This window comes from Zootoca vivipara, chromosome 6 (assembly GCF_965207765.1).
Source record: "Zootoca vivipara chromosome 6, rZooViv2.hap1.1, whole genome shotgun sequence".
Taxonomy (NCBI): domain Eukaryota; kingdom Metazoa; phylum Chordata; class Lepidosauria; order Squamata; family Lacertidae; genus Zootoca; species Zootoca vivipara.
In genome coordinates, this window is record NC_142589.1 from 39852262 (window position 1) to 39873801 (window position 21540).

A 21540-nucleotide genomic window follows, 5' to 3' on the forward strand; every position below is an offset into this window, starting at 1 on the left:
CAAACAGCCTCTCCTCCTGGAGCTCTGCTGGAGCTGCCTGGCCAAAATGTTGGTTCTGGCAGAGCACTTCTGGAGCAGATGTCCAAGGAGCACGGCTAGGCTGGGGAAAAACTCCCCATCCCACCACTGCCATTCTGGTGCAGCAAACAGAGCCCACCCTTGGGCCAAGGACAGAAGATGCTCAATGAACATGCAGGGATCTTCAGGGCACACAAAAGCTGCTGACCCAGCTGCAGATCCCAAGAAAACTTCAGATGTGCCCATCCATCCGCTCCAGGAGGCCTAAAGGCAGCTGGCAAAGTGCCAGGAAGGAGCTGCAGCTTCCTCCTCTCCCAGTGCAGCCCAGCAAAGCTAGTTCAAATCATTCTTCAGCCCTGAGGCTCATTGGGCAGCTTCAGGTAGGCCTCTCAGTGAGGCTACTTTGCAGGGAGGAAGCCTCCACTCTCAGCTTCTCAGAAGGAGGCCACACATGCCACCAGTCCTCAGCGCCTGAGAGATGAGCCATGTGAATCTCCCATCTTGTGTCTTCAAGACCGTATCCACCCCCAGCCAGAGCATCACAGAGAAAGGCATTTGGATCTGAGATGCCTGTGGGTAGAACCAGGTGGCCATCATAGGTGGTTTTGCAGAGGTCTCAGGGTATTGCTCTCTCATTAGCTGTGCATTGCGTATCCTGAAATGGGTGCAGAGCCCTAGCAATGAGGCAGGATAAAAATTAAACCAATAGGACACACACCCCACTCCTTAGATCAGCAGCTCACAAGGGCTGCCCTTCCCTCCTGCCCAGCACACAGAGAAAGGGAGGGTGTTGTATTTGGGTGCTTGCTCAATGGAGAGCAGACACTCACACCCATGGCAAGGAGGAGTGAGAGTGGCCATTATCAGTGCCAGCTGTGAATCTGCTCTACCTGGAGTCACTTCCTCTCCTCAAAAAAGATATGGTGGAGTTGGAAAAGGCAAAACAATCAAAGGGATAGTGCAACAGCCCTATGGGGAAAGGTTACAACGTTTGGGACTTTTTGATTTAGAGAAAAGGCGAGAAAGGGATGGCAGAAGAATATGGAGTTACGCATGGCATGGAGAAAGTGGACAGAGAGAAGTCCCTCTTTCATAGCACTTGAAATTGAGCACATCTAATGAAGCTGAATGAAGATTCGGGACAGAAAAAGATACTACTCCTTCGCACAGCACATCTTTAAACTATGGAACTCACTCCCAAAAGAGGCAGTGATGGCCAGCAACTCAGGTGGCTTTAAAAGAGAGTTACACAAATCCATGGGGGACAAGGCTATCAGCAGCTCTTAGCCATAATGGCTATGTTCTGCCTCCACAATCAGAGGCAGTAACTTCTGAATATCAGCTGCTGGAAACCACAGGAGGGGAGAGTGCTCTTTTGCTCAGGTTTCCCACGGGCATCTGGTCACCCACTGTGAGAACAGGATGCTGGACTAGATGGGCCACTGGCCCGATCCTGCAGAGCCCTTCCTATGTTCTTACGCCATTCATCCAGGAAAACAACCACAGCAAGCAGCCCTTGCCTCAGAGCCATGGGGAGAAAGAAAGCCTGATCTTCTGACACTCACTGGCAGTGGCTGTGCTGACGCTTTAAGAAGCCTCCCCTCGCAGCCAGTGCCAGGGAAAATTCCACCCCTTTTGGTACCGAGCGGAGCCTTTTCCATTTGCCGCCCAAAACTACACCTTGTCTCATGAAAGGAGCATTGTGTCCAGCACACAAGGAGGAAGAGCAGCAGCTCATATGGGCGAGGAGAGGGCAGGAGGGCGACTCAGGCCTGCCAGGCAGGATCTCAAACACTCGACCTCCAACCACACCACAAGGCCCCAAAGGGCAGCCCCAATGTTAAGCCCCCCGCCGCCCCCCACAAAAGCCATTTCCAGCAACCATGAAGCCCTTGACACCTTTTGCTCTGAGGCAGCAGTGCAGCAAGAAGCTCTGACACTCCAAGGGAAGGTGCAGGTAAGCCTTCACTCATTTTCTTGACCCACAGCAGGGGGTCTCTCTCCACTCACCTCCAGCCAAAGCCTGCCCACCAAGGCCCAGATGTCTCAAAGCTAGTGGACCAGACCATCAGGCCTAAGCCCAGGAAGAAGAGACTCCCCCAGAAAAGTAGCTAGTTGTTGCTCTGACATTGCCCCCACCTCCATCTGCTTTCTCCAGGCCCGGCACCTCTCAATACGAGGTCTGTATTCTGTGAGGTGGGGGCCGTGGTGGGGGCAGGGGAGCAGTTTGGGCTGAAGGAGACGGAGAGAGACTTTCCCTGCCGGGAGCCCCCTGAATAGAGGCCTTTATGTAGTAGCAGCAGCAGCGGCTGCCGCCACGGGCCACTCCAGCAACCACAAATGGCAGCAGACAGCCAAGGGCCTCGTATTGCTGGGCGGGCTGCTCTGCTTTCCTGGCTGGTGAAGGGGTGGCCTCCATCAGACACACCAGCAGCAGCAGCCCTGTGCGCCTGACAGGCCTCCCAGCCGCTCACAATGAGGCCTTGTCTTCTGCCAAGGCCAGAGCATTTCCACCACCTTATTTCCCCCCTGCCAGAGGGCGCAGAAAACCTGGTGACGCCCAAACCGGAGGACAGACCAGCGGAGGGGGCTGTGGAGAGTCTCTACCATGGGACGTACCATTCCCTTTGCTCTGCTTCAGTGCACTGGGGATACTGATGGAGGCTGTGCCCAGCAACTCGTTCCGCAGGGTGTGGTAGCTCCAGAGTTTCACGTCAAGGTGGCTTTGTGAGGTGACATTCCTGCAGCAGGGTTGCGGGAGGAAGAGGGTGCAAAAGAAGACAGGTTGGTGAGGTAGCGGGATCAAGTTTGCCTTGCGCCAAGCATGAGGGACATTCAGTAAAAGCCAATTTGTGGACAAAACTAAATGGTAAAAGGTGAAAAGGGGGCTCTACAGAAATAAATGAAAAGAATGTGAGTGCTCTCGACCCGTCATTAGGCTTCCCAAACATAAGAAGAGCAAACTAGGTCATCCCAGGCCCCAGTGAGAGGCCTCCACAAGGGCCAGAGCCTTTTCAGTGATGGCACCGAACTGGTGGAATGCTCTGTCCCATGAGACTTGATCTCCTTCCACAGGGCCTGTAAGACAGAGTTATTCCATCTGGCCTTCAATTTAACCGAAGCTTCCATTCCTTTTTCCCTTCCCCTGGCGGTGCTATATTGATGTTGTGTTTTATGCTGTTTTTAAGTTGTTTTTAATCAATGTTTTTATATTTGTTGTTAGCCGCCCTGAGGGTGGGGTATAAATAAAAATTTATTACTTTTATTTATTTATTATTATTATTATAGTCATTTCGGCAAAAGGCTTAAGATGACAAGCCAGGGGGAGCCAAGGGCCTTCCCTTGTTTGGAAATGCAGCTGATAACATGCAGATGCGTCCCTTGCAAGGGCTCCTGCTTCGCCATGGAAAGAGCAGCTGCCACAGCCACAGAGCCAAAGGCCCATCCCGAGCAGACCCACCTGGGCAAAGCCAGTGCCTGCCCCAGCTCAGTTTCACACATGCATCCCAATTCCCTAGAGCCCCAAATTCTTACAGCACAAGAGTCTCATTCCAGAGCAGCTCAGAGCTCCCGATCCGCTTTGCTGTCTTCTTGGTCTCGCTGGTGAGCCCGTCCGCCGTCACTTCCACGAAGCAGGTGATCCGAGCCTGGCGCCCCTGTGCCTTGGGCTTTGCTGACACCACTGGAGGGAGGAAGTGGAGGAAGTTCAGTAGTTGCTCCTCGGTTGGAGTGGTGGGTGGCGCCTGCCCCAGGCTAGCCAATACTTCCTGCTAGGGATTTTGGGGTAGCCAGATCTACCGGCATGCCAAGGAGAGTGACAATGCCACCCAACTGTGCCCTTTTAACCCCTCCACTTTACACAGGAGGCTCCACTGCTGGCTCCACCCTTTATGCAAGCACAAGACTCCCAAAGGAACAAGCAGGGCAAAGGGCACATCTATGGCCTACATTGAAACCTCACTTGAAAATAGATGAAGAGTCTTGGATTCCCACAAAGAACCCTGGGAAGCAAACCTGCTGGCTCGTAGGGTGATAGAAACCCCTTCCCATCCAAACAAAGGCTGGAATACGGGTTCAGATATTGCTGGACTCCAGCTCCCATCATGCCTGACCACTGGCTATGGTGGCTGCTGGGGGTGACCAGAGCTGGAGCCAAACAACACCACTTTGGCTACTGCTGGTTTAAACACCCACTCTCCTCCCCTCCCCACCTTGGGAGCTTGCACTGGACAAGGAGGTGAGAGTGTACTCTTGGCATTCCAGAGGGTCTCCTACTTGAGACCCAGAGCCTAGCCCAAGCTGGAGAGTGCCAAGGCTGACGATTGCCGATTACAGACCCAGGGACTGACATTACAGCCACGAGAGGAAGGCAGAGCAGCTGCAACCTGTGCAGAAACGCTCCTGTAACTGCCAGTGTTGGGAGCCCCCTGGTGGCACAGCGTGTGTAACTGGCCGGACTCAACATCCGCAAGAGGCTGCCGTCTGGCCCCATCATACACTCCCCCCTGCAGCTGCTTGAGGTGCAAGCAAAGCATTCATGCTGGTGGAGGGGGGCACCAACTAGCCAGAAAAACAAGTCTGGGGTGGGGGGGGGAAGAAAGGGGAGACTTGCCTCTCATTCCTTATGAGCAATGACCCAATAACACACTGCTGTCACAACAGGCCAGAGGACAAGAGAAAAACTTGTGGGTCTCATTTTTAACCCTTGAGACTGGAGGGCAATGTGAAGAATTAAACACTCACATATAAGTAGAGTTGGGAGGTACCCTTGCCTGAAACCCTGGAGAGATGCCTCCACTCAGTGTGGACAATACTAACCTACCTGAGACCCTACCTGCCTGCAGACTGTCTCGCCAGAGTGGTGCATGCTCTAGTTATCTCCCGCTTGGACTACTGCAATGCCCTTAGGTGGGGCTACCTTTGAAGGTGACCCAGAAACTACAACTAATCCAGAATGCAGCAGCTAGACTGGTGACTGAGAGCGGCTGCCGAGAACACATAACACGGGTCTTGAAAGATCTACATTGGTTCCCAGTACGTTTCTGAGCACAATTCAAAGTGTTGCTGCTGACCTTTAAAGTCCTAAATGGCCTCGGTCCAGTATACCTGAAAGAGCGTCTCCACCCCCTTTGTTCTGCCCGGACACTGAGGTCCAGTGCCGAGGGCCTTCTGGCGGTTCCCTCGTTGCAAGAAGCCAAGTTGCAGGGAACCAGGCAGAGGGCCTTCGGTAGTGGCACCCGCCCTGTGGAATGCCCTCCCATCAGATGTCAAAGAGAAAAACAGCTACCAGATTTTTAGAAGACATCTGAAGGCAGCCCTGTTTAGAGAGGCTTTTAATCTTTAATCGATTATTTTATTCTTCTGTTGGAAGCCGCCCAGAGTGGCTGGGGAAACCCAGCCAAATGGGCGGGGTATAAATTGTTGTTGTTGTTGTTGTTGTTGTTGTTGTTGTTGTTGTTGTTGTTGTTGTTGTTGTTGTTATCAGGACTCAGTATAAAGCAGCTTCCAGTCTTTCTCCTTGTAGAATGAATTCAAGCAGTTGCAGTTAGCTGAGTTCCTGCAGTGAGATGGGAAGGCCTGCAGTGGTGGCTCCCAGGGTGTGGAAGGACCCGGTAAGTAACCCTACCACAGCCAGGCCTCTCTGGCCTGGATCCAAAGTTTCCAGGGTCAGCAGGTAAAAGTCCATTGCTGTAATGACTAGACAGTAGGGAAGCTGTTTCTCTTCCCACACCCACCCTTGCATGTATATGCGCGCGTGTGTGTGTATACACACACACACACACACACACACACACAAATACTGATGGGAGAACCCGTTTGTTCCTCACCCTGAACTGACAGTAGTTGGGAGTGGGAACTGCTAAAGTTCAGGCCATCTTGGCAAGCTGTAGGGAAAAGATCAGAAGGTCACACAGTCATCTTGTCGGCAAGGGTTTTCTTGCAGGCAAGGATATTCTGGATCATGCTAAAAAAGAGAGAGAAGTCATCCCTACGCTGGGGACAGCACAAGTGGGAATGACTGGGAATGACTGAAAGACCACAGCAAGCAAGTCGAGGTATTATCAAGGCACCACCCAAATGTTGGCTGCAGTGCTTTCATGTTAAATAGAGCTCTTCTTCACAGGCAGCTGCTTAAAATAAAAGCAGTGTAAAGGGGGGTGGCTGGTGCTGAGGGAAATGAGAACCCAACAACCTCCGAAGGGCCACAAGTTACCCACCTCAATGTAAACTAGCCTCCTCTTCATTTTAGAGAATATTCAGCACCTCCTGCGATACATGAAATGTTTTCATCCAGACTGCTCTGCTCCCTACTGTTGTTTTTTAAGCTTTTGCTCAGCATAATTATTTGTGAGTCCGTATAGCTCAAAACAAACCAGAAACAACAAATGCCTCCTTACTGCTGCCAAACTCCACAGAGTTGCTCTTGGACAAGAGGACTCACCTTTCACAGTAAGTGGAGATTTCTCTCCAAGCAACCCCACAGAAGCCATTTCATCGCTGGATGCCTACGAAAGAGAGAGAGCAACAGGTGACACATTGTCTCTGAAAAGCCGGGGCAAGTCTCCTCCAAGTTCTGATACTGGACACAGAGCTGGGAGCAACAGCACTAGGGAATGGGAGGGAACCTGGTTTATGGGCTCCAGCTTCCATCAGCCACAGACATGGGTGTAGCCAGGGGTTTTGTTAGTGGGGGGGGGCAGGCTTTTGTTAGGGGGGACAGAACCTCAGATTTGTATTGATTTGTATTGATTGGGGGGCACTGGCCCCCTTGCCCCTCCTTGGCTACGCCCATGGCCACAGCTAGCATGGTCTGATGGAGTGGGATGCTAGGAGTTTGGCTACTCATGCTTCCTGCTGCTTGCCCCTTTGGCTCAGGACAGGAAATACTTTGCTCTCACCAGCCATACAGATAACTGCCCCTTCACTTTAGGGGTATCCCGCACCCTCCAAACTTAGAACTTTTTCAGTTGTTGAGTTCTGAATCCTGGAACAGATAGAGCTCCTTGAAGAAAACCCTCAGAAGCCCCAATCCAGCAACAACTCCGGAAAAAGCAAGTGTTTCCTACAGTCAGTTACCAGGCCCCAGGGGGTAGAGTGGGAATTTCCCCTCACTGAGTAAGACAGCAAAGGCAGAAGGAAGAAGAGAGCTTCAGAGCACAGACACAAAGAGGAAGTTGGTGCAGAACAGCTCGGTTAAGAACTGCCAGCATTTGCTTGCACACAGCAAGCTCTGATGAAGAGCAGCAGCAGCCCTATGGGAGCTTTTCATTCAGCAAAGAGGAGGGAGGAAGAGATTTACACAACTTCTTCTTCATGCTTGAGCTTCTGGATCATAAAAAGTTTTGTATTTTAAGTCTCTGAATGACAAGTGGGCAGGTAAGCTTAGATTCTTAGAAGAAGCAGGAACACCCCCTCCTGAATGAGTTTCCTCGCTCACTTTCTATCCCCCACAGAAGAGTGAGTTTGTTGATTTGCACTAGCTACAGATCTCCAAGAGCAGGAAGACAGAGTTGGTTCACAACACAGTGTGAGTCTAGCAACCACGCAAGCTGCTCAGGAGGAACCAAACCAAGTCAGCTAATCATTAACACATTCAATCATTGCATATTTATTACTCTCCTTCAAACCCGGCACTCTGTGAAGGTGATAGGTGACACACATACCAATTCACTTCATTCCCTCCATGGTCTCAGGTGCATTGAGAATGAGCCAAAAATTGAGTTAAACAGAACATAGTAAATTATAGGTGGATGGTGTTAGATCAATCCCACATATGGTCACAGTTCTAGTGTACCCAGAGAACATCAATGTTGGTAGTTCCTTTCAACAAAATGAGCAAGATGCAAAGAAGAAGTCCAATAGTCCACACACAGTAATGCAAGAGGCAGTGGCAAAAATCACTCAACATGCCTCATGGCGTGTCTACATCAGCTGTTATCTGCATGACAGAGAGTGCTGTCCTCTCACCTTTGTGAAATAGGATTTTACTTCCATATTTCTTTGTAGAACTCTCTGGAGCTCCTTTAAAGAGTCCCTATGTTTCCCACAGCAGTCCTTGCCACAACCAGGAAGAATCTACACAATTCATTTGCACACACACACCCCTTTGTTTAAACAGTATCACTCAGGTTACAGTACATCTTTACAAGTAGCTGCAGCAATCAGCCAATTCAAGAAGCAAACCTGTCTCAGTCCTTGCACTTACAACAGCAGAAAAGCTGAATCCGAAACAATAAGCAACGCAATAAAAGAAGCAATACAAACTTCCCTATAATTGAGCAAAGCAAGTAAGTGGATGAACCTCCTTTGCATGTGTCCAAGGAAGGTCATGGTGCCCCTAGTAGAGCCAAAGGCTATTCTGTAGGTACCTCAGAAAAGGAGGAACGGCATCCAATGGCTTGATGCAGCCTCATCCTAAGGGCAAGGCACTGTAGAGCAACACAACTGAAAAGCACTCCCCATATAGACTGTCTGGACCAGGCATCCCCAAACTGTGGCCCTCCAGATGCTTTGGCCTACAATTCCCATGCTCCCTAGCTAACAGGACCAGTGGTCAGGGATGATGGGGATTGTAGTCCAAAACACCTGGAGGGCCGAAGTTTGGGGATGCTTGGTCTGGACACTTCCACTGGGACAAAATGTAGCAATTTGTCCCACAGCTGAGTAGGTTAATGGCAGCCCAGCTCTCTGGGGGAAACTCTACAGTGGCTGCCAAAAAATAAGTCCAGGTGTCCATAGTCATATGAAAGCAACTCTTACCCAGTGTTAGAAACTGGGATATGAAGCTAGGAGCTAAATGGCACCTTAAACCTAGGTTATGGATGCAACAACGGCACACTTTTTAAACAACAATACAAAGCTGAAAATGAACCAACTGCAGCTAAAATATTATGTTCACTTTTCACATGGTTTAGTCCTTTCCCTGCTCACCCCCCTAATATTCTTAAGAGGGTCTCTTCTCCAGAGAGTAGCTGGAAGTGGGGAGGCAGAAAAAGGTCTCCCTTTCCTTCCACTGCAGTTTTAATCTGTTTCCAGAGCTCAGAAACTGTTCGCACTAATGAAATTCCCTGTCACAAAATGCACCTATAACAATGCAAGTTTTGAACTTATCAACCTAGTATACTCCAGTTGTTTTGGACTACAACTGTACTGGCTAAGGATGATGAGAGTTGTAGTCCAAAACTGCTGAAGGGCAGACAGTAGGCTAACAAAGTCTGCCTTAAAAGGCCTGAGGGCCTCTTCACCGTAGAACAGTCCACCTCATAGAAAATATGCATCTTAAGGGCACCTTCTGAACAGAAGAGCTCAGCTGCTGAGGTACTCAGAGAGACAACCCCTTGCCCTCTTAAAAGATTTCAAGGGACAAGGCAGGCAGGCAGTGGGGCTGGAGACCCAGGGTGCCTGCGGTTTCCAATATTATAATAATAATACAGCAACATACAGCAAAAATCTTTGGGGTTTGCTCAGGCCTTCCGTTTCTAAAGGTTTTGGCTGACTACTTCATCCCTTCTATTTGCCACCTTCGCCTTTCCTGTACCTTCGCGGAGCGGGGGTTGTTGTTGCTGTTATAACCTGAAAAGCGGGATGGAACTAACAACCCCTAAAAATAAACAAGAAAAACTCAGGGGTGTTTTGTTATTTAAAGCTGCCCGCTGATTTTCAAAATGTTGGAGAGAAGGAAGCCAGGCAAGCGGGTGTGGGTATCCGTATGTGTCAATCACAGCAGTGGCCAGACCCCCCGCTTCCCACCCTCAAATCTCCAGACTTACCGGCGACGGTTCCCAGCTTCTCCCACTTCCACCTCCTGTAGTCATGGGTCATGTGACAAGTGACACGTCACGTGACACATACTTCGGAAGTGGAAAGGGAGGCTACGGAGCCGGGACGGCTAGAGCGGAATAACGGAGGAAGTGGTGGCTGCAGCAGCTCCGACTGCCGGTTGTCGGGATGAGGCAGGAGTGGAAATCGCGTGTTCCCTTTCCAAGTTATGAGGTCTTGTCGGACTGGAAGCGGAAGTTTATTTCCCCGGGATTCTTTGGAGGCGGGTGGGCGGCATCAAAAGTATTAGATTAAAAGCCCCGCCTTCAAACAATGCAATGCTGTTGTTTTTTAAGTAGGAAGAAAGAACGGTTTGGGGAGGGGAACTACAGCTCCCAGCATGCCTTTCTTCCGAGAAGTATCCTGTGTGAGGCCGCAGTTCCCAGCATGCTCCACAATGGAGAGCGGGGGAAAGACTACACTTCCCAGTGTACCCTGGGAGTCAGAGTCAAAAGTGGGGCAAAATGGCTCCCGTGGAGCACGTCGTGGCTGATGCTGGAGCTTTCCTGCGTGGAGCCCCGCTTCAGGTACAGTGGGAGAAGGCTAAGAACGGCTGCCTAGCTTGGCCAGTGGCCCACTGGGGAGCCCCGCGAGAAAGGGCCGCAGGCACTGGTGTATGCTTTGCTTTGCGGTAGATTTTTGTGGGACCTGGAGGCTTTTATTAGGCCATCCCGGTAGAGAGAGAGAAAGCTGCCTAGACAGAGACTCTCCTTAGGGCGCATGGCAGGTTGGTGTTGTGGGTCTGGAGGGTGTTCTCTATCCCTTGACAGCTTCAGGCAGTTGGGAAGGGACACACACAAACCCCAGTCTACCAAGCCAAGGTGGCTCCTCAGAATGTTCCATGGGTCTCCTGGTTGCTGGTGGCCCTGTTATGCTTCTCGGTATGTGGGCATCCCAGAACCCCCAGATTAGCTTTTGCTGCTACAGAGTGTGAGTCAGGAGAGGTGTGACTATAGGTCTGCCTCTCTCTTCCCTAACCTAGATGCCCCCCCCCCGGCCCAGCCCCTTTCCAGCCCTCAGGTTCCTGACCCACTTGCAACAGCTCTCAGCTGTGTCTTCCCCACTGGCAGGACATTGGCAAGAACATCTACACAATCCGAGAGGTGGTGACTGAGATCCGAGACAAGGAGACCCGCAGGCGGCTGGCGGTGCTGCCCTATGAGCTCCACTTCAAGCAGCCTTTTCCTGAATATGTAAGGCTTGGTGAGTAGCCTCTGCTTCGTGGTCTATGCTTCCTTACCCTCTCCCACCCCGTCCCTCTTCCATGACTTGCCTTTTTATTTTTGTAAGTACCGTGTTTCCCCCTTTTTAATACGTAGTCATAAAGTAAGCCAGGGCAGGATTTTTAAGCGGTTGTGAAATATAAGACACCCCCTGAAAATAAGCCATACCTTGTTGCGTTCCTTTAGAGCCTCAGAGAGGCTTGAGACCAGGTGGGAGGGGGCACATGAATTGAGCGTGTCACCAGGCGAGCCGCGCTGGGAGCAACTTGTGCCGCTTTGCAACTGCACAGGCCGGCACGGCGGGAAAAGGAGAGCGCTATTGTGTGTGAGCCGAGCAGCACTTGGCCCGGGTGAAGCGGCGGCTGCATTGTGCAAGCGCTCGCCGGGCAGGGTAGAGTTACACGGAGGGATGCGGAAGAGGGAAGGCGCTCCCCCCTTCCCCATCCCTGCCAGTTTCCATGGCCTGAGGCTGAGTGGCGGCGGGAGGCCCGCGGGTCCTTCTGCGCCGCCGGGGCAACGGACGGCGACGAGAGCGCTGCTGGCTCCTTCCGCGCCGCCCGCTCCTTCTACGCTGCCAGAGTGTCGTGGGCTGCATGGCCCGAAGCTGAGCGGTGGTGGGAGGTCCGCGGGTCCTTTTACGCCGCCGGGATGACGGGCGGCGGGAGCACTGCTGGCCCCTTCCGCCGGATCAAGGCAGCGGCCTGCCCGGTCGGTGCCCAGCAGTGCCACGTGGAGCACCAGATCGAGTAAGCGGCCTGCAGAGTCAGCGCCCAGCAGCGCCGCACGGAGCACCGCCTCCTCAATCCAGCGCGGGGCTGCTGGGCGCTGACTCTGCAGGCCGCTTACTCGATCTGGTGCTCCGCGCAGCGCTGCTGGGCACCGACCCGGCAGGCCACTTCCTTGATCCGGCGGAAGGGGCCAGCAGTGCTCCTGCTGCCGTCCATCATCCCAGTGGTGCGGAAGGACCCGCGGACCTCCTGCCGCTGCTCAGCTTCGGGCCATGCAGCCCACGACACTCCGGCAGCGCGGAAGGGGCCAGCAGCACTTCCGCCGTTGCCCTGGTGGCAGGGAAGGACCCGTGGACCTCCTGCCGCCTCTCAGCTTCGGGCCATGCAGGCCAACCAGACCCAGCAGGCCGCCTCCGGGATCCGGCAGCAGCAGGAGGTGGCTTGCTGCGCGTCCCGAGCCCTGAGCCAGCAGGACCCAGTAAGGAGGTACCGTACTTACAGTAACAATAAAAAAAGACACCCCCCCGAAAATAAGCCATAGGCTTATTTTCTTGAGTGAAATAAATATAAGACGGTGTCTTATAATGTGGGAAACACGGTAACTTTGAGCTCTTGACGGAGAGCAAAGGGTGGTATTCAATTCTGGTCCTACTCAGGGTAGACCCATTGAGATTAATGGACATGACTTAGTTTCATTAATTTCAATTGATCTACTCTGGGTGGGGCTTTGTTGACTATAACCCCAGCTAATATGACACACACACACACACACACACACACACACACACACACACACACAGTCAGGAGTAGAAATCAAGCTGATCACCCACAATTGCTTCATTGTTACTTACTCTTTGATGTGTTTTCCTGGTGCCCTCTGGAATTAGAGAAGCACTTTTTCTCATGACTGGTTGTGATTTCCTAGTTTTGCCTCTGGACTTGAACACTGAAATCCTCCTTTGTTTCTAGTGACGGAGTTTTCCAAGAAGACCGGTGACTACCCCAGTCTTTCAGCCACAGACATCCAAGTCCTGGCCTTGACCTACCAGCTGGAAGCAGAAAATGTTGGTGTGGCTCACTTGAAGAAAGAGCCAGAGCAGAAGGTGGATCTTCCTTCTTTTATTATTTCTCTTTTGAAGGGGCCCTTTTCAGCAAAATATTTATTTACTATGATGTTGGTTTTGTATCCTGCTTTTCAGGCAAATGTTTTCTTCCAAACAACTCACATTAATTAGACAGACAGAGAGATGTCCTGCCCTTATGCTTACACACTCTTAAAAAAACAAGACACACAATAGAAGGGGAAATTAGGGAAGGGGGGGTTGACCAGATGGATAATGCCAGGAACCAAGTGCACAGGCATTACTATCTAGTTGGGGCCCAGATAATATTTCCTTGCTTGGATAAAGATGCTGCAAATGACCCTGTAGCCCTTGTTCCCCTGGCTGATGGCGGAGGTCAGCATTTGTTTTCCTTTCAGCTGTGCACTCCCAGGGCAATTGAAAGGTTTCTTTCTGCCAGTGAGGAGGGAAGCCAACTCCCTCTATGGCTGATTGAGGAGGCCCCTTGTTGCAATATTCTTCCTATCCAGTAGGAGGGGGCAATCCAGTTCCACATGAATGCAGGCAGAACATTTCACCTAAGAGCTCTTGGAGGTGAAGGGACCCCTCTGCCAAAATGCAGGACACTCTTGCCACCAGCTGCATGTGTTAGCAACCTATGTTTTGTCTTTGTCTGTTTCCTGCTGCTGCATATGCCAAACAGGCTGATTATGCACTGCTGTGTCTTGAATGCCATTCTTCTTGCCATTGCTGCTCAAAAGCTGATCAGACTCCGGGATGGTAGGTTTTGGCAGGCAGCTGCTGCTGCTGCTGCTGCTGCTGCTGCTGCTGCTGCTGCTGCTGCTGCTGCTGCTGTAAGAATCAACAATATGCCCTACCTGACCCACATCCCACTTTCTTCTCTCTCCGCACCCTGGATCCTGGCAGGTGAAACTCAGCTCAACAAAGCAGCACCCTGAGACACCTGTTCATGTTGCTGGCTTCCATCTCCCTTCCAAGGTAATTGCCTCTGTGAGCAATCAGAAACTCTGCCCCACTTTTCATGGAAGGAGTATGAGCAGAGGGTAGCACACTGCCCCTCCCCTTCTCCTGGTTGCATGGGGTGTAATCTGGGAATGACCAGGTGTGTCAGTTGAGTCCTTGCAGTGGCAGTCCTTGATAGGCAGCATCTCTTCCTTGGCTTGTGTGAGGATCATGTGGCCATTCAGCATCTACCAGAAGACTATAGGAAGAGATAGCTGCACGTGGCTTTTCTAAGAGGGCCATAGGGGATGGGCAAATCGCTCAGTGGCGGAGCACCTGCTTTGCCTGCAAAAGGTCCCAGGTTCAATCCCAGGCAGCTTCTCCAGGTAAACACCCCAGAGAGCCATTGCTGCCAGTCAGTGTAAGCAATCTGGAGCTTGTATATGACCTTTTCTTCTGGCAATTCATACATGTCAGCTTTTCTTCTGCCCAACTTTTCTTCTAGACCAAGTGCCCAGGGGGTGAGAAGAGTCCTTCCGTGGTGGGAAGCAGAAACTCTGCAGACTCCACAGGCCCTGAAACATCTGAGTTTGGTTCCTTCCTGTTCTGGAGGAACCCTCTACCCAGCATTGAGGAGGACCTACAGGACTTGCTGGTAAGAAGTCTAGCATTCCTTCATTTCTTCCTGCCTCACTGGGACACGGGCACCACCTTAATCTCTGCAGCCTGGGAAGGTTCCGTGCTCAGCAGATCCTCTCCCAATTGGTCTGTTTCTCACAGAAAGTGGATGCTGTTGTTATTGTGCCGGAGGACCCCAAAGACAACAAGAGTAGTGAGGAGGAGGAGGAGCAGAGTGGAGAAGACAGCAATGATGAGGAAGGCTGGATCACGCCCAGCAACATCAAGCAGATCCAACAGGGCATGGACCAGGCTGATGAACCAGCTGGTGTGCAGGTTGGCTGTGTCACCACCGACTTTGCCATGCAGGCAAGTGTGGGCTGAGACCAGGTGGTCCCCAGGGCTTGAGGGGAGGGAGAAGGACGTATGCTTACCCTTTTGTCCTTGCTCCCACCCATCCAGTCTAGTCCTGTAAGCCTCCTGCTACATTCTTGTGCCTGCTACAGCTACCTGGTCCAGGTTTCCTGGAGGCCTAGCAGAGGTTTTATGGTCTATGTTGGAAGAACATGGTGAGAATAGGATGGACAGAAAGGGTGGCTCATGACCAGCAAGGGGTGACTTGGGTGGCAGCAGGAAGCCGAGAAGAGGGAAGGGAAGTGGCCATGTGAAGAGCAGAGGGATGAGAGGGTGAGGAGAAGCCCCAGGAGGTGGATTGAAGGCAAACAGGCAGTGGGACAAAAACAGGAAGGGGAGAGAGGAAGCAGCCCTTTGTGCTCCGAGTTGGGCAACCTGGCAGACCTGAAGGAGAGGAAACTGGGGACTCTCTTTCAACTGGAGAAGCTTGGTCAGCCCAGCAGCAAAAGAAGAGCAAGCATTGCCTTGTTTTAGCTCCAGCCCTTTCCAAGACCCCAGCCTATGGAGTGTCCAAAGTCTGTTGGACTTGAGAGGGACTTGCCCTGCACCAGCATCATGGGGACACATTGGGTGCTGATTCAGCCCCCCTCCCCTTCTCTGTCTCTCTTTCCCACAGAACATTCTGCTGCAGATGGGCCTGCATGTGCTGGCAGTCAATGGCATGCTGATCCGGCACACCCGGAGCTACGTCCTGCGCTGCCATGGCTGCTTCAAGTATGTGATGAGTTGGTGGCTGAGCTGCAATCCCTGGCATATGGGCAACAGCTGGGCCTGTGTCCAGCCATATTCAGGAGGTGCCCCCTGGGCTTGGGCAATGGGCTGCTGCCAAGGTTGTCAAGCTGCTGACCTGGCTTCTCTGCTTTCCTCCAGAACCACATCAGAAATGACCCGGCTCTTCTGCCCCCACTGTGGGAACAAGACGCTTAAGAAGGTGGCGGTGAGCGTGGATGATGATGGCAGCATCCACATGCATTTTTCCCGGAATCCCAAGGTCTTGAACCCCCGTGGCCTCCGGGTGAGCAGCTCTGCTCTGGGCTCCAGTGTTCTTATGGGCTTCCCGCACTTGTTGTCCTCTCTGTTGGCTGCCTGTGCTCCCAGCTGAGCACCTGAGGCAAGAAGTAAGAGTCTGCAGCAGGCCATGATGGGCTCTGGGGCCAGGAGAAGAAGCTTCTCTGGGTTTATTTATTTCCTCCCAATGGCAAAAGTTCTGTGGCCAGTTCTATCCAGTGTAGCACTAAGGAACTTGTTCCACTAGCACAATGATTTATGGTTGTGCAGCAAAATTTTCCCCTGTATGTGTCCTGTGCCTTCCCAAATCTCCTCCAAAGAGTTGGGGGAACCCCATAACAGATTATGGGTAAAGAAGATGGGGTGTCCGTTGTGCAGCTGTCACTCCTCGTGCTACAACACTGAGCGGATTGGATACCATTGTAAGTAAAAATGTAAAACCGTAATTTGGAAAAAATACAACAAGGATGAAAGTCAAGTGTGAGGTGCCTCTCCCTGTCAGGGGTGTGTGACGGGGTGCATTGGGCCTTTTGGCTTCACTTATGTGCCTCTTTCCTTCCACAGTACTCTCTCCCAGCTCCTCAAGGTGGGAAGCACGCAAACAATCCCCACCTGACAGAGGACCAGCACTTCCCCCAGCAACGGCTCTCCCGCAAGGCCAGGCAGAAGACAAACGTCTTTGACCCCGATTATATTGCAGGAATTTCTCCATTTGCGGAAAACGACATCTACAGCCGGGCAGCCAATCTACAGATCCGGGATACGGCGCTGGGTGCAGGCAGGAGGCGTCTGAACCCCAACACAGCCTCCAAAAAGTTTGTGAAAAAGAGATGAGGTGGGGAGAGATGCAACCACCCACCTGTCCCACTTGTCAATGAAGGGAGGACAAGTCTTGTTTCCTACAGCTTGTGTGAAGGCAGGACTTTGCCCCTTGGCTCTGCTTCCTGACTGCTTCCAAGGCAACAGACACTAGTGTGAATAAAGGGGAAGCAGCAGGAAGGTGGGAGGCAGACTGCCAAGTGATCTGGAAAGTGAGAGTGGCCCTCGTGTGGCAGAATCCAAGTGCTGCGCTTAGGTCTTGGGTGCATTCTAATGCAAAGGACTCAGCAGCGGTGGCTGCGTGTTTTGTTTTGGGATTTTTTAAATAAACCAGGGTGTTTGCACATTTGGTGTCTGTGCACAGCTCCTTGTGGTTTAGCTTGTCCCTTTCCTGACTACTAGATCACTTTTCTCCCATGAACGGAAGGTGACCTTTTCCTTGTTGTAGTAGCCTTGGCCTTTTTCTACCAGGTCTTCAGCCATACAGTGAGCTGGTTGGGATGGCTAGAGAGGAAGCACTGCTCTTTGACCGCCTTGTATCACATTGCTGGCTGCAAACCTTTGAGTTCCACAAAGCTCTTCCTCAGAAGTGGCTGTTCAAAGCAAAAACAAAAAAGTTTATGGCCCAATAGCTGATTAACCCCAAAACATACATTCATGTGGGCTAATAAGAGTAGGAACCTGTAAAAGCCTGTTTAATTTTTGGTCTAAATACCTATGCTGGGAAATAGGCCTCTGTTTAACTCAAAAGATCACGTCCACTATTGTCAAAACGTATGACAATAGGTTACCTAAAATCTTTTCTCTTTTGTGAAAAGGGGCTAAAAGCCATGAGAAGGACAACTGCAGGAATGTCACAAAAAAACTGCAAAATGCCTGGCAATGAGCTGGTGGCAACTCCATAAGGCTATGTTCTACTCACAGGGAGAGCTGCAGGTGTTCTCCCCCAGCCCTCTGGTGGGCCCCCTTGCAAGACAAGCTGTGCCACATTTTCTACTGCTTCCTGCCTTGGGCTGCCACAAGTCCTCCTTGCACTTAACAAGCCCTTTTCTTGTAGAGAAAAGGTTAACAGCCAGTTTGCTGCAGGCTGGCCCCTGTTCCATTCCTCCTAACTATGCCCCAACATGCAACAAAGGCCCACTATATACCCGGGAGCAAAACTGACTAGTAAATGATATTTGATCAGATAGATTTCTAGTGCAAACAAAGGGCCCTGCCCAGTCCTTGCATAGCTCTAGTTAAGTAGCTAACAGTGCCCCACCCTGGCACCACACAAAGCTAATCTGGGCATTTGCAACTTGAATGAAAGGGCTGTCAAAACATCCTTTACCATCTTTTAGGGAGGCAGTTGCCAACTTCATAGACACGCCTAGCCTGCTTGCTTCGTTCTGAATCTGCCGTGCAAACACCAAAGATCTGCCCTTGGTGGCTGGGACTTAATAAACACAGGAGAGGCTTGGGGCAGTGTGTGTGTGTTTGTGTGTTTTAGCAGTTTGGTGACTTGTACCTGTCTCTTTGACCTGTTCCCATATACCTTTAGCCAAAAGCAGACACTGCTGCTTCCTATTGGAATTATATTCTACTAATTAATTAATATGAATTCTAATATGTATTGAAAATACTCCCAGGAGGTGTGTGAACTTGCCACACAGCAGAGCATTCAGAGCAATGACCATCGCCCAAAATTCATGTGACATTGCTGCCTCTGGATCCATCCCATTACAGTACTCATATAGAAGATAGGCATGGTCAGCAACAGAAGCTAGTTTGGTACAGCCCCAAATCATTTTACTACTTCCAAATACTGTCCACAGGATTCTTTGTAGTGGCACCCAGAGGCTGTTGGGGAACACCAATAGTCTCACAGGAAACTGATTCAGTGTGTTTGTGAGGACCCACGTGCCACGCCGAGCACAGAGATACCTCTTAGCAAGGCTCTTGGCTCGCTTGGAGTTTAATTAACATGTTTGTTCTCCTTTGTTTATGACTGGACTAAGGACTACAGCAACATCTAGGGCCCTGGGGACCCCCTTAAAGAGTCCTAGTTCTCTCTGATTGCTTTGGATACCATTTGTCTGTTGTCAATGCCAGCAGTCCAGTAGTCCCTTGATAGGAGCCTGAGCTGGTAAGGCTTTGTGTGTATTTGCCTAGCCTTCTCCTCATTGTGGCAGCAAGAGCTAATTCTTTCATGTGCTTATTATTATTATTATTATTATTTTATTTATACCCAGCCCATCTGGCTGGGTTTCCCCCTCCACTCTGGGCAGCTTCCAACAAGTACCAAAATACATTAAAATATCACAGATTAAAAGCTTCCCTAAACAGGGCTGCCTTTAGATGTTTTCTAAATGTCAGGTAGTTGTTTATCTCCTTGACCTCCGATAGAAGGGCGTTCCACAGGGCGGGTGCCACTACCGAGAAGGCCCTCTGCCTGGTTCCCTGTAGCTTTGCTTCTCGCAGTGAGGGGACCGCCAGAAGGCCCTCGGCGAACGATGGGGGTGGAAATTTGGTAATTTCTCCCTCCAAAGATCCAAGCAGTAATCTGAGCTGTATGGATGGGTGGCGGGAATAAGTTGTTGGCATCGCCTGTCTTGGGAGGCAATGGAAAAGGGCACCTTTGGGTAAAATCAAACTGTTGGAGAGTTATAGCACTTTGGGTGTAGAGACCAATGCGGAAGAAACATGTTTTGTTGCAGCAGGGGCAGATGAAGATGTCTGGTTGTAGTCTTCTTTGGTGATCACTCATAGCTGAGTAAGATTGTCTTCCATAAACATGGTTTTAACAATGAGTCCGTAAGTGACTGTGGAGGCCAGTTCTGGACCCACACTTCCTTCCACAGTGGGGACATTGGTTTCCGGATAGCAGTTGATCACGGTGTGGATTTGCCAAGCGTTCGAAGTGCAGAGTGTTTGAAGACCGGGACATTCGCAGGGAAACCAAAATGCTTGTTTAAAAAGCTATTGTACTACCAACCTTACTATATGCTTGTGAAACATGGACCACTTATAAACGCCATCTCCAACTCCTCAAAAAATTCCATCAATGGTGTCTCCGAAAATTTTTACACATCCCTTGGGAAGACCGGCGAACTAATATCAGTGTACTGGAAGAAGCAAAGATCACCAGTGTTGAAGCAATGATTCTTCAACATCAACTTCATTGGACTGGTCACGTGCGGCTGCCTGATGATCATCTTCCAAAGCAACTACTCTATTCCAAACTTAAAAATGGAAAGCGTAATGCTGGTGGTCAACAAAAGAGGTTTAAAGACTGTTTCAAGGCAAGTCTTAAAAAAATGTAGTATAAACACTGACAATTGGGAAACACTGGCCTGCGAGTGCTCCAGTTGGAAAACAGCCTTTACCAAAGGTGTCATGGGCTTTGAAGACACTCAAACTCTGGTTGTGGTACTGCAGAGGCACCATGGCATTTCTTCTCTCTGCGCCCCTCCTAGTGGTCATTTCTCCTCTGCTCACTGCTGTGGATACATGCCCTGACTGTTGTTTTAGGACAGACAAATGGAAATACTTATCCACACAGCACATAGTTAAACTGTGGAATTAGCTTTCACAAGAGGCAATGATAGCCACCAACTTGGATGGCTTTAAATGAGGATTAGACAAATTCATGGAGGAGAAGGCTATCAATGGCTATGTTGTAACTGCACTATCATGCCTCTGAAAACCATTTGTTGAGAGTCACAAGTGGGGAGAGTGGTTGTTGCACTCATGTCCAGCTTGCAGGCACTATGCACTATGCAGGTTGGGCACTATGAGAACAGGGTGCGGGACTAAGTGGCTCACTGACCTTATCCAGCAGGCTCATCTTTTGTCCTTATGCCCTGCAGAGTAAATACTGCTAGGCTTGAAGGACCAACGGTCTTTGTATATAAGAATAGCTGTACATCATCAGATGACCCAAACTATTTGGTGCCTCTGAAGAGGATTAACAGCAGCTGTTTTCACAACTAGTATTTAAATAGGTTTTTGCATTGTCTACAGTTCAATTTTCATTGAATGAAAATGCCATATCCTCCAGAATGAATGCCCATCTCTAGACTTACGTCTTTGCACTAATGTAGGATTTTTTACATTCATTCCTGTAATGTATGTACCACTAGCTTAAGGCATGAATTGTTTAATAGGGATAGCCTTCATTCAATAATTGAGGGATTCTGCTCATTTTTAAAAAAAGCTAAAAGTCCCTCCCCAAAATGCTGTGGGCAAGGGAAGGGCTGCTGAGATGTCAAAAGCCACCAGCAAGAATGCCTAGCTAGAAGCCTGTGGGTGATTCTTGTAAAATTCATATTCTGTAATTTCATCACCAAAGACAAGTTCAAACCGCATCTTTCTAGCAGCTTAGCTTAACACTTCAGCACTGAACCAACTTGGGTATCTTCAACTAGCAAGGTGTTTTTTTGGTTGTTGTTTTTTGCAGGGGAGGGGGTTAAATTGTGCAGGCCTGCCACACAGATCTGCAAATACAGTAAGAGATCCAGAATGGGAGGAGTCATTGGCAAGCACTGATGCTTCCCCAAAGCTGTCATCTGCACACGCCTTCTAAAGCATTTACCCTGGTACTCACCTTTGCCCCATCCTGGACCAAATGAAGTACCTTGGTTGGCTGTGCGGTGGCCGGTTTGCAAACACTCCAATGACTCTTATTAAGAGGTGCTAGAAGGGCAATTTTTCCACCCTTTCAACATATGTTTTCCAGAAAAGGCAGCTGAGGCAGGGCTGGGGCTTTTGTCTTCATTTGCAGCAGGGGTTGGGAGTCATGCAGAATTAGGGGAAGGCAGAGCACAAGGCTGGGTTCATGTATTTCATTTGGACTACTGTATGTCAGATGCTCCAGGTTCACTTTGCAGA

At 50.5% G+C, this 21540-nt stretch overlaps 2 protein-coding genes across 3 annotated transcripts in view; one reads left to right on the forward strand and one right to left on the reverse strand.

Annotated features, from left to right (window-relative positions):
* WWP2 (WW domain containing E3 ubiquitin protein ligase 2) overlaps positions 1–10009 on the reverse strand; it is a 38291-nt gene extending 28282 nt beyond the window's left edge. Inside the window, exons 1-5 of one of the 2 annotated variants that reach the window (XM_060276012.2) lie at positions 9789–9893; positions 6461–6524; positions 5847–5903; positions 3553–3700; positions 2638–2759 (exon numbers count right to left, since the gene is read on the reverse strand). In XM_060276012.2, coding sequence (XP_060131995.1) covers positions 2638–2759; positions 3553–3700; positions 5847–5903; positions 6461–6524; positions 9789–9833 — 436 coding nt within the window. In that variant the 5' untranslated portion in view covers positions 9834–9893. Of the gene's footprint in view, positions 1–2637; positions 2760–3552; positions 3701–5846; positions 5904–6460; positions 6525–9788 lie in introns of both variants that reach the window. The other variant, XM_035117796.3, reaches the window with a different exon arrangement.
* NOB1 (NIN1 (RPN12) binding protein 1 homolog) lies at positions 9910–17017 on the forward strand. Its single transcript, XM_035117798.3, has 9 exons — positions 9910–10364; positions 10908–11040; positions 12758–12891; positions 13777–13848; positions 14318–14467; positions 14593–14799; positions 15461–15558; positions 15715–15859; positions 16417–17017. Exons 1-9 carry the CDS (start codon positions 10302–10304, stop codon positions 16684–16686), a joined length of 1272 nt encoding a protein of 423 aa, XP_034973689.1. The 5' UTR covers positions 9910–10301; the 3' UTR covers positions 16687–17017.
* The last annotated feature ends 4523 nt before the right edge of the window (positions 17018–21540 follow it).

Bases quoted from the DNA above. Each gene is read 5' to 3' on its own strand.
- NOB1 (XM_035117798.3), top strand. From the start codon at position 10,302: ATGGCTCCCGTGGAGCACGTCGTGGCTGATGCTGGAGCTTTCCTGCGT. The intron at 11,041-12,757 runs GTGAGTAGCCTC...CTTTGTTTCTAG, and splicing joins TCCTGAATATGTAAGGCTTG to TGACGGAGTTTTCCAAGAAG. The intron at 15,860-16,416 runs GTGAGCAGCTCT...TTCCTTCCACAG, and splicing joins TGAACCCCCGTGGCCTCCGG to TACTCTCTCCCAGCTCCTCA.